A 16,542-nucleotide genomic window follows, 5' to 3' on the forward strand; every position below is an offset into this window, starting at 1 on the left:
ACTCACGGACCGTGAGATCGTGACCTGGCTGAAGTCGGACGCTTAACCGGCTGCGCCACCCAGGCGCCCCGGAAGAAAAATATTTTAAAAGTTTGTCCAAAAATCCATCATCCAAGGACAATCACTGTTAACACCTTAAAGTATTGCTTACCATTTTTTCTTTTAAGAAATCAAAATTATGCTCACTTGGTCTAAAAGTTTGTCACTTTCTAAATTCCTTTTCTTGGAAACAACTAATTTCATATTTTTTTATTCTTTTGGTATTTACCTCTAAATAATATGTTTGTATATATTCTTGTTATGTTTTAGGGATCATCTATGACTTCCCCACTATGGAAAATGAGAAGTTAGCTCTCCCCCTCCACAACGCACATGTACACATCTTCCCAAAATGATTATGTGTGATTTTAGCTGATTGTTATTTTGTGCTAATGTTATTATTGTATGTATGCTATTTAAAGGTGAGATTGAAAGTTGAACTATGTGGTATACTATGATTGCTTTTCCTTTTTTTGAACAACTTGGTAATAATCTTCCTGATTTTCTTATTTATTTTCTAGGTATAAATGAATAGATCCAGGTTTTGTCAGCATGGACATTACACGGTATTGGAAACCCACTACAAAATAGAATACAAATGACAAATTTTCAAAAGGTTGGAAGGAGCCAGGATCCCTAAATCAGTATTTGGAGGACAGCCACCCACATATCAGGAATTTCCCTTTTGGGCATTTTGCTATACATAATCATCATTCTATATGGGTTTGATTATTTTAGCAGTTAGCATGACATTATTTAATTTCCTTATGATAGTCCATTCTTCCTCTAAGGTGCTATTTTTTCCTGTTTTGGTCTCTATCACTCATGGTAAAGGCTTTTTCTCAAGTGTCTGGTTATACTTGGTTATCTGCTCATAAGGAGCTAATTGGTAGTCTCAGCATATGACCTTTTCTGTAGGGTACTCTGGTTGGCTCCATGTCAGTATTGTTAGGGCTTTTTGGGGGGCAGGAGTGGGGTTAGTCAGATTTCCCAGAGAGGGCTCTTTCATCTTTTATCTGAAGAGTAAATTCCTGGCTGCCAGTGTTCTGTGTATTGAGTGGGGAAAGCCAGCTGGAGGGCCTCAGAATTTAGTGTTTATAAGGATCACTAAATCCCTCTAGTATAACAATATTTTAATTTCTAGTCTTAGATTTCCTTATATTTGTTTTTAAGCTAAATTCATTTTTGCGTGAGTGTTCTGAAAACTAAAACTACCACCCCTATTTACAATGAGAATTGTAAAGTTCACAAGGGACAAAGGGAAAGGAACTGATGTAAGCTGACCTTCCAGCATGCTCAGGAATCGGGCTGGGTGCTTTACATGTATTGTTTCCTTAAATTTGGCGCTCAAAGCTACCAATAGATAGTGTCAAATAGATACATAGTGCCATAAAATGGGAGAGCCATTTTTTAAACTTTATTTTTACACATCCAGAGACCAGGAGAAGAGTTTTATAATTTAGCCTTTCTTTCTCAGAAATATAACTGAGGCAAAGTCCTAAAATCAATAAAATGGTCCTTTTCCAAAAATAACAATTAAAAAAAAAGCCATTTTGAAGGGTCAATAAGGAAATGCTTTCTATCTTAACTTGGTTGTTATCGAGTGCCTAACACAGTCTCTAAGTTTTCAGTGTTGTCTTTGTGGATTGATCTCCCCAAGTGAGAGAAGGTAGGGAGCTGACCATAAGGGAGCGTGGAGATGGAAATCATAGTCAAACTGCATTTATTATGCCACACAACTAGTCCCCTAAGGCCCTGAGAGGAAAAACAAACACGAGCTTCCACTCAGTGTTTCTCAAGATTTCACTGAGAACACAGGAGTCGAGAACCAGCAAAGAGATTCTTTGAATATGATTAATTCAATTTGACACACATGCAATGAGCCACTTGACTGGGCCACCTCAAGCTGGAGAGCTGGTCTAATTGGCCCTTCCCAGATATTTTCAGAGAGTATCTGTTCTCAAGAAAGAGCAGCTACAAAGAGACTTCCAGAAAAATGGAATGCCAGAGAAACCATTTACCTACTGCCATCTGTGTTCCAACAGATGTTCTTGCCCAAGACTTATCCTTAGCAGCCCTCCTCCTCAGGAGCACAATTAGGAGACTGGAAAGCAAAGGAGACAACCACCAGTGTGATTTAGCCCCATTTTACACATGAGACAGGAGAACCAGACATGGGGAACATTACAGGTTCACTTGCTTTGTTTCTACCTATTACTGAACCGATTAGCACTGGGAAGAGGATGAACTGTCATTATTTAACTTGACTCATAAGCCTCTGATATTTTTATTAGGTTTTCTTTAAAGCAAGCATACACCTATTTTCCAATGGTCTGTGGCATACTAATGTTATTGAGCATCTCTTCAGGCAAAAAGAGAATCCTCTGTTTACTGAAGGCACAGAAAAATTCTCATTGTTAGACATGCCCTTCAAAGATGTTGGCTAACTCAAGTAGCCTTGTTACTGAATTGAAGAAACTGTCCAACCCTGGTGTTTCTTATCCATCCAGCCATTCTCCCATTTACTCTATTTATGGCATGAAACCTGGAAAAGATAGAATAGCCTGATGAAGGAAATAAAAATATCACCCACAATCCCATGATTTAGACCATCAACATTTTGATGTATATTTTTCCATGCACCAGCACTCAAATATTTATCAAACCAGGATCATTCTTACACTATTTTATAACCTGGCTTTTGGCCGGACTTATGTAAACATCTTCCTTGGTGATAAATATGTATCTTCATCATCAGTTTTTATGGCTTCTTAGTATTCCAGCCTACCATATTTTGCCATAAGTAGTTTAAGTGTTCCTCTGTTAGTGTCTATTATCTTCTAATATTATAGATAAGGCTGCATGAGCATACTTGTTTATGTATCTTTGGGTTCTCAAAAGCAGAGGTGGCTCCATCACAACATAGTGCCCCAGCATAGTCCATGGCATCAGAGTCCCAGTCTAGGTTTCCAAGGTGCCCAGAGAACCTCTTCCTGGGTGTTGCGTATCTCCGTAGCTGATGTGCTCTGATGGAATAATGAATCTGAAACTTTGCCAGCTTCTTCTCACCACATGTGGCCCTATCCCAACTTTGCAAATCTGCCCTTCTGGGACCACTAGGACCATGGAGTCCTACTCCCTGGTGATTCTTTGTATCATGGAGACAAAGGCCTCAATTCTTGGAGCAAAAGAATCTTCTTTGACAGAATACTTAAATGCAGCTGCTTCCAGTACTCACTGTATAGTTTAACTGCTGCAGTGTTACCCATGGGGATCCAACCAACTGAGCTTCCATTATGTTCATGTCCTTAGACTTGAGTATCTTTCCTGCTATGTATAGAAATGCACAAATCTGACTTACCAGTAACAAGATCCCTAGAATTTACCTTAAAAGAAACCCATATGCACCAAAACCCATAAAGTACCTAGGAACACATCTAACCAAAGAGGTGAAAAATCTATACACTGAAAACTATACAAAGCTTATGAAAGAAATTGAAGAAGACACACACACAAAAATAAAAATGGAAAAAGATTCCATGCTCCTGGATAGGAAGAACAAATATTGTTAAAATGTCGGTTCTACCCAAAGCAATCTACATATTCAATGCAATCCCTATCAAAATAACACCAGCATTCTTCACAGAGCTAGAACAAACAATCCTAAAATTTGTATGGAACCAGAAAAGACCCCGAATAGCCAAAGCAACCTTGAAAAAGAAAACCAAAGCAGGAGGCATCACAATCCCAGACTTCAAGCTATTCTACAAAGCTGTAATCATCAAGACAGGATGGTACTGGCACAAGAACAGACATTCAGATCAATGGAACAGAATAGAGAACCCAGAAATGGACCCACAAACCTATGGCCAACTAATCTTTGACAAAGCAGGAAAAAATATCCACAGAATAAACCCAGTCTCTGCAGCAAGTGGTGCTGGGAAAACTGGACAGCGACATGCAGAAGAATGTACCTGGACCACTTTCTTACACCATACACAAAAATAAACTCAAAATGAATGAAAGACCTCAATGTAGGACAGGAACCCATCAAAATCCTTGAGGAGAAAGCAGGCAAAAACCTCTTTGATCTTGGCCGCAGCAACTTCTTAGTCAACACTTCTCCTGAGGCAAGGGAAACAAAAGCAAACACGAACTACTGGGACCTCATCAAAATAAAAAGCTTCTCCACAGCGAAGGAAACAATCAGCAAAACTAAAAGGCAACCGACAGGATGGGAGAAGATATTTGCAAATGACATATCAGATAAAGGATTAGTATCCAAAATCTATAAAGAACTTACCAAACTCAACATCCAAAAAAGAATCCAGTGAAGAAATGGGCAAAAGACATGAACAGACACTTCTCCAAGGAAGACATCCAGATGGCCAACCCACACATGAAAAAATGCTCAACATCACTCATCATCAGGGAAATAGAAATCAAAACCACAATGAGATATGACCTCACACCTATCAGAATGGCTAAAATTAACAACTCCGGCAACAACAGATGTTGGCGAGGATGCGGATAAAGAGGATCTCTTTTGCATTGTTGGTGGAAATGCAAGCTGGTACAGCCACTCTGGAAAACAGTATGGAGGTTCCTCAAAAAACTAAAAGTAGAACTACCCTATGACCCAGCAATTGCACTACTAGCATTTATCCAAGGGATACAGGTGTGCTGTTTTGAAGGGACACATGCACCCCCATGTTTATAGCAGCACTATCAACAATAGTAAAAGTACGGAAAGAGCCCAAACGTCCATTGATGGATGAATGGATAAAGAAGATGTGGTATATATACATATATATACAATGGGGTATTACTCGGCAATCAAAAAGAATGAAATCTTGCCATTTGCAACTATGGGGATGGAACTGGAGGGTATTATGCTAAGTGAAATTAGTCAGTCAGAGAAAGACAAAAATCATATGACTTCACTCATACGAGGACTTTAAGAGACAAAACAGATGAACATAAGGGAAGGGAAACAAAAATAATATAAAAACAGGGAGGCCGACAAAACATAAGAGACTCACAAATACAGAGAACAAACTGAGGGTTACTGGAGGGGTTGTGGGAGGGGGGGATGGACTAAATGGGTAAGGGGCACTAAGGAATCTACTCCTGAAATCATTGTTGCACTATATGCTAACTAATTTGGATGTAAATTAAAAAAAAAATAACAAATAATTTAAAAAAAAGAAGAAACCCATAGCCTTGCACCTCAAAGTGTGGCCCTCAGACCTGTATCAGCATCACCTGCGAAATTATTTGAAATGCAGATCTCAGTCCCCATCCCAGACTTACTAAATCAAAACACTGTACGTTCAAGAAGCATGACACTTAGTTTAAGGAGGACTCCTGGCTTGTCATTCTATGCCCCGAGGACCCAACTGAACCTAATCCTAGAAGTCTAGGATTAAAGCTGATCTCCAGGTCAAGTGCCTCCTAAATTTTAAAGTGCACACAGATTCCCTGGGGCTCTTGAGGAAATGCTGACTCTAATTCAGTAGGTCCGGTTTGGAGCCCGGGCTTCTGCATTTGAAACTAGCTCTCAGGTGATGCCAATGCTATTGGTCGTTGGACCACATTTTGAAGAGCAAGAGGAGAGTCGTTCTTAAAATCTGTCAGACTATATTACCAGAGGCACTTGTTAAAAAATACAGATTCCCTGGCCCCAGCTAGACCTGCTAAGTCTGGTTAATGGATTCTTCAGGTGACTTTGGCAATTAGATAAATTTAGGAAATGCTGAGGTAGGGATCAGAGCTACATGTGGCTCCTAGGAGATGAGAGGATGAGACATTGAGATGCAGCTGAAAGAGACTTGGAAAGACACCCATGGACCTGCCTTGGTCTCTCACCTCCAAATGGGATGGGGTGTCTGAGCTCCCACTAGTGGTCGTATCAGGTCAGGGTTTGCCCCAGCACTTGATGTAGAGCAGAGCCTCTTGGTTTCTTTCTCTAGTGCCTCTGGAGTGTTTATAGCATTGTCATGAACTGTAAATCAACCCCAGACTCTGTGAGCACAGACTTTCAGCAACATTCCAGCTCAGAGTTCCCAAAAATGCCATTCATGAAGTGTTGGAGCCAGACTCACAGATTCTGCTATTGGCTCTGCAAAGGAATCGGCTCCTTGAGCAAACAAAACACACAACCCAACATTGCATGGGAATCCAGAGGTTCCCCGGAGAGAGGCGAGAATGTAGGGCGAGAATGTAGGGGGTGATTACCGCTGCGGACGCTGAGTTTCTGTCCGCTCTTTGGAACTCTTCATTTGATTCCTGTTGCTCTCAGCACACTGACCTCCGGGAGGTGCCGATTCTCCTTCCTCACCAGCTCTAGCACACACCAAACAAAAGCCACAAATTCACTTATTCATTCATTCAACAAATAAGTGGGGAGCTTATAATTGCCAAGTACCTGGCTAGATGCTGTGATTCAAAGGATCGGGTCAAGTAACATAAACTGCTTGTAACCGTGTCAGATAGAAAGCAAGCTTTATGTTAGCTATTCCTATTCTCACACTCATCCCCTATGGAGTACAGCAAGGCTTTCCCTCTTCAAAAAAAACTGTGTCTCCAAAGGCAGGGACAGGTGAGAAATTTTGCTCTAGTTGCTTAATACTCAACTGACAGGTCCCGCTTCCTGCTGCAAGTGCTGACTTGTCTTTCTTCTGTCAACAGACAGACTCCAGAAAGTTTTCATTGAAACAAAGGTATAAAATACACAGATATAGTGTTTTTAAAAACATTTTTTAATGAAGAAATAATTCCATTCCAAAATATAGACACACAATTAAATAGTTTAATCACTTCAAAATATAACATGTCCCCAGGAGGTTCCAACACACACACGCACACACACAAAACAATACTTAACAGCAATACAAAAAAAACCCATACAGTAGTAGTTTTGTTACAATACCAATGAATAGTGTGAAAGCTTTAGTGTCTCTGAATTGGTTATTTCAAATGGTGTCAAATTACAGTAGTCATAATTAAAAATGTCTTGCAGTTAATTAGCCTCCAGATGTAACGTTTCTGATTTTTTCCCCCTCTTTTTGGTTCAAAAGTAAAAATGCCCTTTCTTCTGAGGACACAGTGGAGTTCTTGTTTGTGGCTCCTTGGGCGGAATCAAACCAAGGTGATTGCAGCAACCAAAGGTTGCCGTATTTACAAGGTCTATCTACAGTTAACAGCCCAGAACTAATAAGGGTGGACAAGGATGACCAAAATAAAAGCAGACATCAGTGCTAAATTATGATGCAACAGTTTGGCTCATGCATATAAGAAAATACATAGTATATCACAACAAAGGCCACACTCTTATGCAATTCAGTTCACATTACTACTTACAAATGAACCTTCCCTGCCTTATAGAGATCATTCGAGAATCCATTTTTCCCAATCTCCAGCACATCTCCCTCTGACCAACCGAACTTACCCCGACTTGCGTCCTGACCAACCACAACTGATTCCTGAATCTCATACAGTAGATTCTGCCCTCCATCCTCCCTCCCTCCATTCACATGGTACAGTGGAGGAGGGTGGTTGGCTGTGTTAGACCAGTGCTCATTAACAGGCCATCATCCCCGATGATGATGGATGTGCAATTTGTTGTGGAACAAGAAAGAAACAACCCCTGCGAGATATAATTGTAGCTAATGGACAGGACAGGCGAAACCTGCTGGGTTTGCACTTAGAACAGGTCCCAAAGGTAAATTTGGAGAGCCAGGGAAAGAAACCCTCCAAGAAACACAAAAACCCAAAACAATACACGCCATTTTGTCTCGGTTACAGGACAGGGGTGCTTGAGTCTGGTCTCAGTGCTGACGTGGCGCTAAGAGAAAGAAAAGGTGGCTGGTTAGTCAGGAACTGGTCATTGGTGGCAGTTTGCAGAGTCCTTGCAATGGCTTTGTACGACGCTATCGACAACTGTGTGATGGAGTTGGCAATGAAAGCTATGACAAGGGGGAAGGCTATCAGCCCAATAGTCCATACCTTAGACAAATATTTTGATGGAGAAACACAAAGTGACAACAGAGGTCAGCTCAGTCCAGTCGGTGGCTGAGCGCCACTTGCAGGATCAGAGTTCCGAGTTCAAGAACTACCTGGCTATGATTGAGAGCTGACAGCAATGTAGGTAGCTGGGATGTAGTGGTTTTAAGTTACCGAGTATGAGGCACGAGGGGCCACCTGCTCCATCTAGAGAGGTACGGTTTCACAGACGATGGGCAGTGGAAAGGAGATGAACGTTACGATAAACCAACGAAACCCAGAACAAAACCCATCTGTGCAAAGAAATCTGACAACCGTGCAGTTGCGCCACTTTGGTGTCAGCCTGTTTTCAGGGACATTTGTCAGGCTGGTTCTCTGGGGAAAGTATGATGAAGTACATCAACGGACAGAACGGGCTTCTTAGTAATGCTGGCGGAGAGCTTTACGGTCCCCGAGGCAAGCGATTTTGTTCCAAAGGGCAGCCAAGGAGATGGTTTGTGACCAAACGCAGGGACGGGAACAGCTGAGAGCCCTCTGGAGGGGGACCTGGAAGGTGTCCTGATGTCTCTTCTCAGCTGGGCACAGACCAACTATCGACTACCTGGGGTGGGGGAGAAGGTTTTTGCCAGCCCCGGAAGCAAAATCGAATTGCTGGAGCTTTGAGGTTGACTCAGAGCCTTTCTCGCTTATTCTGAATAAGGCCTTGTTAGAGATTTTGTTATGCAACTTTACCCTAAAGCAGTGGTTCTCAAACGTTAGCGTGCATCAGGGATCACCTGGACGGCTTATTAGAACACCTCTGGCTGGGCCCAATATGCAGAGTTTGTGATTCAGCAGGCCTGGGTTGGGGCTTAAGAATTTGCTTTTCTAAATAAATTCCCAAGTGACGCTGATGCTGCTGGTCCAGGGAACACACTTTGAGAGCCACTGCTCTAAACGGATGTTCTCTTCCTTCTTTTAAAGGAGACAGGAATGCCAGAGAAGTTGCCAACTTAAGTATAACATATTCAATATGTAGCAGGATTTTGGTCTCATCAAATCTTGAAACAAGTGGATTATTTTTTCATTTCCCCAGAACCCCTAAGGGAGGTCGTTAAGCGCTCCCCACCGAGGGCCCTCATAAAGGACCGTCAACAGAGGCTTTCATTCTTCCTTCTTCGACAGTTCTTTTGCACACTGGCTTTTCACTGAGTGCAAAATCCCAACTCAGCTTAGAAGAGCCTGTTTCCTCGCACAGGACCACAGAAGGCTGCATGCAGAACACCAGGTAAGCCAGCTAAGGCAATCAACATTCAGAAATAAAAGGAGAGTGAGCATTTGGAAGCGCACTTTAAGCCTGTACATTTAAAGCCGAAGGGCTCCAAACGGCCTGATAGGGGAACCTGTGGATGAGCGGTGCGGTTAGACATGCTCCCTAAAGCTAAAACAAGAGGAACGAGCCCGTGGAAGAGTAGAGAGAACTTTAGTCCGTTTGGGGATCTTATGGCACCTGTGGTTTATAAACAGCTTTAGTAACGAGTATCTCAAAACATAGTTCACAGTTTTTAAGAAGATCTGTGCTGATTTTAAAAACTAGATTCTATATCATTTGAATGTTGCCTTTTTTTTTTTTTTGAGTATGATAACTATTTGGAAAAAAAATATTTACACTAAATTCTATGGCTGATTTGTTAGAGTATCTTGAAAGAAAACAACCCCAAGCTGGAAAGAAGCCCCGAAGACTGGATTATCCTGGTGTGATTGGTTCAAGTCCCTGCTCACAGAGACTTAGAGACAAATGCGGATCGTGCGGGCCAAGGACCCTTCTTGGCTTCCGGGCTCTGAGTCTGGACACTCAGGTACCAAATCCTTCGGGGTTAGTGAATGATTGCAAGTGGTTGTTTTTTTTCCCAACCCTGGTGGAAAAAAAAAAAAAATGTACAGTGTATAATAAACTGTTTCGCTAAAATCTCAAAGAATTCAGAAATCAAACTTCCAGCTGTACACAGTATTAATATTGTCATTGTAAACGGAACAGGTTCAATATCATGTGCAAAGGTTGAAAATGCTTGTTAACACTGCCATCGTGAGTAACAGCAGCGTGGGTTTTCAGCCTGTGGGATACATCTGTGCGCGTGTGTGGCTGTAGTTGTTTTTTTGTTGTCCTTGCGGTGGTTGGTTTGTTTTGTTTGTTGTTAACCAGGGGTGAGCCATGTTACAGAAGATGTGGTTGAAAAGTTAGCTTCGAACAGACGTCAGAAGTCTTTTTTTTTTTTTTTTTTCCCTTCTCAAAACACACACCTAAGAACTAGGAATCTTAGAACGAAAAGTTCGCTGCGCTCCAGTTGGCAGAACGCGTCTCTAGGGGTGGGGGGGGGGGGGGGCGGTCAGGAGCTGCTGTGCGGGCGGCTCCTCTCTCTCCAATGAGGCTGCTGCCAGGCCGTGTCTTCTCCTCTGTGTGGGTGGGTGCGGGGCTCTCCTTCACCACCAGCTTTCCTGTTACCTTCATCATCTGTCTGACTATAGCTTGCCTGGGAATAAGGAACGTGTGATTTTTTTCTTTTTTTAAGACGAAAACTGTCCTCTAAATCAGGGTTATGAAGCTTAGGATTCCCCCCACCCGCCTCCCCCAACACACACGTATTCACACACTCTCTCTCTGTCCTCCCTTCCTCTGACAATCCGAAACCAACGTCCGGGGACACTATGGGCTACTGCTATTGCTGCAGCGAGGACAGGAATCCTCTGTGTTGAGTCTCTTGCTTCACGGGCAAGATGCTGGAGGCATCTGGAGGGTTGAAGCCACACAAACAGGAATATTTGTGTTGTCCTCAGCCGACCAGCAGATGCGACCCCTAACCTACCATCAGAATGACATCATAATTAGAAAAAAATACCCACTTTCGATTGTCCAAGCCCCCGGTTTCTGAAGTTAGGATGTGGCTGGCCAAGGAGAGCGGGGTATCATGTGGCCAGAGGGAGGCAAAAGGGCCCAATCCAAGATCTGAGTCTGCCCAAATGGTGTTTTGGTGGATTCTTAAATTTAGTGTTAGACATTACATACACTGTTTCTTCCAAAGAGGCTCGTTGGAAAGCAAGGTTCCCTCTATTCACCCCTGTTAGTATTGATGAGTGCATTCTTATCCTCAAACAGGACTGAAGCTCTTTTTGAGCAGAGGATGGGTCGTTTATTTCTTTGGCGTCCCACCCTCTGCCCCGTACCCGTGTAGGGCTGTGCCTTGGTGGACCCCTAATGAACTTTCAGCAACGAAGCCGGCTTCAGGACTCTTGGGTAAGAAAGGCACGGCTTTGGGATAATTTCTGGTCTTGCAGCACAATCAGAAAGCCCAGACAAATCGATTTCAATAGCATAAACGGTTCCAGGATTTCAGCTGTATTTCTTGGCTGCCTCAAGAAAAATTATACCAGGATAGAACTAGCCACAAAGATGAAAAGTCACTGGCTTCTGGACTGATCCAGAAGATTTTGAGTAAATTTGGCCTAAGGAGCTGATTTAGTGACAGGCTAGTTCATGTTTAGAGTCCTGTGGAATGCCCGCTGGGGAGGTAGGAAATGGCAGAGGCCACGACGGTTTCAATTTTTCAACACCAGATTGACAACAAAAGATGAAAAAAATGGCCTGAGAACTTCTAGCGAACTGAAATCTTTGGCTTTTAGGTAGAAGACCCAAATGCCACTTCTTATCTGAGTTTATGTCAAGACATTTCATTAGTTTTTAAGAAAAATATTTTTCTAAGAACTAGTTACTGATGTTTAAATAATGTGCAGAATAAAAACGATCCAATCGCTGGCACTAAGAGAAAGAAAATGCTGTTAAAGGAGAAGCTTGTTCCTTTGGGACTAGATTTGTTATAACCGGAATAGATATTTTCAGAAACAGCTCCTGGGAATTTTTTTCACCGTGGTCATAATGAATCAGGAGAGCATGTGGTGTGGCGTCCTCAAATCCAAGGGAGGTAGACTAGAATGCAGACAGTCAGATCCTTCTTTTCACACTAAAAAGGCCTCAAAGCTCCTAAAGTATATTCCTTAACAGCAGTTATGTCACGATTTCTACTTGCTTAATCCTAACCTGAGGACTGAGACGGGTCAGTCAGTAATGCGTGAGTTAGGATGTATTCTTTTCAAGTTGATTTGTCATTTAAGAGCTATATATTCCTTTTTAAATTTAGCAGCCAGAGTGGACTTTACTACCATCTGTCGGATAGACTTATGAAATCTATGGGTGGGAAAGACTACATCACTCAGGTAGATACAAGTCCCGGGGCCCTGCCAGCCAGAGACTGTGAGAGGTGCATTTACTCTGAACCGTATGGGGTACAGCTAAAGGGCCACTGGCTGGAGCCAGAGAAAGGAGCTCGACTTATGAGACAGGGTGGCCAAAGGTGTATAAAATTATTTGCACATAGCTGAGTCCTAGCTTTGTTTATAAAAATACAGAGAGCAAGCTGGTTCTGAGTCCCGGAGGTTCCCATACACTTAAAAAATAACTACAGCAGCTCCCCAGGATGAAACTGCTTGTAAAGCACTAAGCATAGTTCCAGGCACGTATGTGTGTGCTCATAATAAATTATGGTGTGTCTGGCACGATGTTAAACTCTTTAAAAACTACACCCCGGTGAAGACAACTCCACTGTGAGGTGAGTATCATGATATATGTTGTGCAGAGGGAACAGAGGTTCACAGAGGTTTAATAATCTGTCAAGGTTATGCCGCTGTGATTTGGTGGAATCCGTATTTGAAATCAGGTCTATTAGGGTCCAGAGTCTAAGCTTCAGATGGCTACACTCAAGTGGTCCTGCCAATCCAGTGCTATTCTCTCTACATTAAACACATTACTGAGGATTTCCCATGTATGTAGGTAGGTCCTCGGGGGTGGGGAACCACATGCCATGTAAATGATATTTTAAATTAAGCTGTATCTTGCTAAATTCCACAGTGAATCTGAATCAACTATTCCAAAAATATAAGGCTGCAGAATTTCTCCTCTCTGTTTTGCTTCCTTTTTTTTTTTTTTTTTTTTTTTTAAATAATACATGGTTTTGCCTTTACTTGTTAAAGCACACACATTTGATCTTTGGGTCTTGAATACAGCATGATACGAAGCTGACCCATCTCTGGACGTGATGAGCAAGCCTGGACTTTTCCTTCTCAAGGGACAGAGAGGCTGCAAACTCAGATGCTGTTAGTGGATTGGTGATGAGGCTTCATAGCCATAGAAGATTTCGGGGGCATCTCTGGTGTTACAGAAGTCTCTGTGGCAATTTTCCTAATTAATAGAGTAAAAAGTCAATTCCCAAGATTGTCTGCCAAATCTCCACTGGATTATAATGTAATGCTCCACAGGCCGGGACGATTCTTTGACATCAGCAGGGAAGGAGGATATTTTATCACACAGAACACAGAAACACCTAAGAGAGAGTGATTGTGCATTTAGGTTACAAGTCATTGGAGTTCAGTATACAGTGGCCACGTTTCTTCCTAAATAAGACGGTACTTACTTGAGAGGAGAGTGATAAAAGGATATTGTATTCAACCTTGCAAGCTGACCTGTGGGTGACAAAGGACACAAACAAGAAAGGTGACATGTCAAGTCTGTGACGCAGTCAAGCTGGTGAATTATTTGGTTGGAAGCCATGCAGAAAGACAGAGAGCGTCCAACGAACGAAAACAGCATTCCGACCCATCAAGCAAGCATGTGCTCACAGAGTAGTCAAGGAAAACCACTTCAACGTCTCTAGGGCATGCGTCTTGAGTGGGAACCCACGGGCCTACTATGTCCTCCTACACCTTTTCTTTGCCTTTCCCTGGAAGCCACTGGGCATGGAAAGGAAAGGAGAGAAAGAGTTTAAGATTAACCGGCGAAAACTCCAGTTGGGTCTTACGCCATTAATAGAATTTCCCTTCATTTTACTCCTACAAGGTTAAGTTCCTAATTCATTCATGTAAATAAAAATCTAATATTTTATATGAAATGACTGTCTCCCTTTTAAAAAAAAATCTAGAATTTCAGTTACCGCTCTCACCCAAATCCAGAAACTGATATGGGCTCAAAGAGGGAGGCCTAACAGGCACCTTGAACAGCATGAACCAGAACATTGATTATTTAACCACATCCCTCTTTCCCTCTATGCAGCAGAGCCAAATGAAATACGTGTAGGAATGCCATCCTTCAGAGTTCCCAGAGACACCCTGGCAGCTTCTTCATCCAGGCTAATTTCCCTCCATGGACGGGTCATAGAAGTGGCAAAGTGAGAGCATTCTCCCTGGGTCTCCCCTTCAGGCAAATTTGACAGTTTCCGTTTCTGTAGCATCGACTCATGGCTTTACATACACAATCATTGTTTTGTTTTTTTTTTCTTTTTTTCTTTTTTTTATGACTAAGCCTACATTTTAGTTGCTTCTAAAACGTTGTTAAACTGAAAAGGCTAATGGAACATTCCAAAGGCGCCAAACTTTATTTGATACTATTGGGGTGGGGTTGGTAGGCTCCAGTTTTTCTCTTGCTACATTCTTCTTGGGAAAATATTTCAAAACAATCCATAAACATACGAGAAGTAGAGGTAATCTGTTCTTTCTGCCTCTCTCTTTTTAAAAAATTTTTAATGTTTATTTTGATTTTTGAGACAGAAAGAGACAGAGCATGAGTAGGGGTAGGGCAGAGAGAGAGAGGGAGACACAGAATCTGAAGCAGGCTCCAGGCTCCAAGCTGTCAGCACAGAGCCCGACGTGGGGCTCGAACCCACAGACCTTGAGATCATGACCTGAGCCAAAGCCGGACGCCCAACCGACTGAGCCACCCAGGTGCCCCCTCTCTGCTTCTCTTTCCTTCACTAACAGACTAAGAGGGGGACGCTGCTCATCTAAGAGTGTGGAAGAGGCTCGTCTGCTTAATGGACAGAAAGCCTGACATGAAGAACTATCCCAAGGGGACCTGGAGGGGAGGCAGTAGGTCTCAACCACGCAAACATCCCTGAACTCCCACAGCCTCAAGGAAACACCTGTGAATTACAGGGAAGAGAAATATTCAAGCAAGACAAACACTGCAGTAGAACTACTCCATGGGGAAAACGCATCCCTTTTAGGATGACTTACTAATCAACACTTATTCCCAATGGCATGTGTTATGTCCAGTAAATTCTCAGATGGATTAATAGTATACCCCAGTATATATGAAAATCTGTCCATCCACACCCTGCTGAACATGGAGCCTACAGTTCTCCCCCCCCACCACATTTCTCCATGAGATTTGATACTCTCCCACATATTTATTTTGACATGAGGTGGGCAGTGGGGGAAGCTGAGGGCAAACGATTCAAGGGAGGAAATATATTTATGCTTATTCAGTTTCCGGGTGCCCTGTGCCCTGTTTTTTTTTTGTTTTTTTTTTTTAATCCATGAGAAAAAACATCTTTCCCAGCGATCTTGGAGGAAGATGGATTGTTTCCATCCATCCCCATGCATTTCCACTAAGGCAACGAGGTCTTTTTCACTTTTCGGGTCAGAATTTCTAAGAATTAATGGTGAGCTGTAGCTCTCCGAAGCATTTACAGTTCTTACTGTTCAGAATATGTGGAGTAAGAAATGCACGCAGAATATTCTGGAGAGGGAAGGTGGAAGAAAGGAGTGGGTGGGGATTTTCTGAGTCATGTCAAAGACCCAGCCACCCCCGGGGTGAGGGCCGGGGGGGTTGGGGGCTGGGCCTGGCTCCCCATACCTGGTAGGTTTCATCCTGCAGCTTCTGCTTCAGGTACTCTTCCATTTTGAGCTCGTTCTCCAGCTGCCGGACAGAGTCATTTTCATAGTCCTCATCCTCTGGCTGCACGTAGGGGTCCCCATCTTCTGTGACCCTGGGAATACACCACAAGGGGTGTTTGGAAGCAAATCTTTTTTTTTTTTTTTTTTTTTTACAGTTTATTTATTTGTTTATTTTGAGAGAGAGAGAGAGAGAGAGAGAGAGAGAGAGAACGAGTCAGGAAGGGCAGAGAGAAAGGGAGACAGAGGATCCAAAGTGGGCTCTGGGCCAACATCAGAGCCTGATGAAGGGCTTTAACTCACGAACCATGAGATCATGACCTGAGGTGAAGTCAGACACTTAGCTGAGCCCCCCAGGTGCCCCTGGGAGCAAATCTTAAAAGTACGAGTAGAACTCCAGTGTTAGCTGTAGTTTGGGGCCCATTTACTTAGACCCCCAGTTCACTTCTTTGTTTCAATTAATTTCAATTCAGTGTCCTCTGTTACCTAACAGAAAAAATTTTTATAAACTTTGGAGATCTGGAGATAGACATGATCAAAGTATTCTCATATGCAGTTTTTCTATGGCACTCTGATGATCACTGGCCATCTGTGTTTTCCTCTGACTTACAGGAATGGGTTGCCCTTAAAGTGTTTGTCAATCTTAAAAAGGGCAGCCTTATCTTTTGGGAGGATATAGTCTTCTTAATCTGAGGACTTCTTTTCTTTTCTTTTCTTTTCTTTTCTTTTCTTTTCTTTTCTTTT

General features: G+C 42.6%; 1 protein-coding gene and 1 long non-coding RNA gene across 33 annotated transcripts in view; one reads left to right on the forward strand and one right to left on the reverse strand.

Annotated features, from left to right (window-relative positions):
• Nucleotides 1-6,779: 6,779 nt before the first annotated feature.
• Nucleotides 6,780-16,542, reverse strand: part of DTNA (dystrobrevin alpha) — a 355,193-nt gene continuing 345,430 nt past the window's right edge. For 15 of the 31 annotated variants that reach the window (XM_040479086.1, XM_040479085.1, XM_040479084.1 and 12 more), the window contains 2 exons: nucleotides 15,761-15,929; nucleotides 10,222-10,553 (listed from right to left, as the gene is read on the reverse strand). In XM_040479086.1, the coding sequence (XP_040335020.1) occupies nucleotides 10,410-10,553; nucleotides 15,761-15,929 (313 nt within the window). In that variant the 3' untranslated portion in view covers nucleotides 10,222-10,409. Of the gene's footprint in view, nucleotides 7,886-9,071; nucleotides 9,320-10,221; nucleotides 10,554-12,781; nucleotides 13,455-13,544; nucleotides 13,594-15,760; nucleotides 15,930-16,542 lie in introns of those variants that run through there. The other 16 variants (XM_040479101.1, XM_040479106.1, XM_040479104.1 and 13 more) reach the window with 8 other exon arrangements.
• Nucleotides 9,204-16,542, forward strand: part of LOC121033020 (uncharacterized) — a 25,443-nt gene continuing 18,104 nt past the window's right edge. For both annotated transcript variants that reach the window (XR_005791654.1, XR_005791655.1), the window contains exons 1-2: nucleotides 9,204-9,310; nucleotides 9,718-9,881. This is a non-coding gene — a long non-coding RNA (uncharacterized LOC121033020). The remainder of the gene's footprint in view (nucleotides 9,311-9,717; nucleotides 9,882-16,542) is intronic.

The sequence above is a fragment of the Herpailurus yagouaroundi genome, unplaced genomic scaffold (genome assembly GCF_014898765.1).
Source record: "Herpailurus yagouaroundi ecotype Mexico unplaced genomic scaffold, PumYag 142, whole genome shotgun sequence".
In the NCBI taxonomy this organism is placed as follows: domain Eukaryota; kingdom Metazoa; phylum Chordata; class Mammalia; order Carnivora; family Felidae; genus Herpailurus; species Herpailurus yagouaroundi.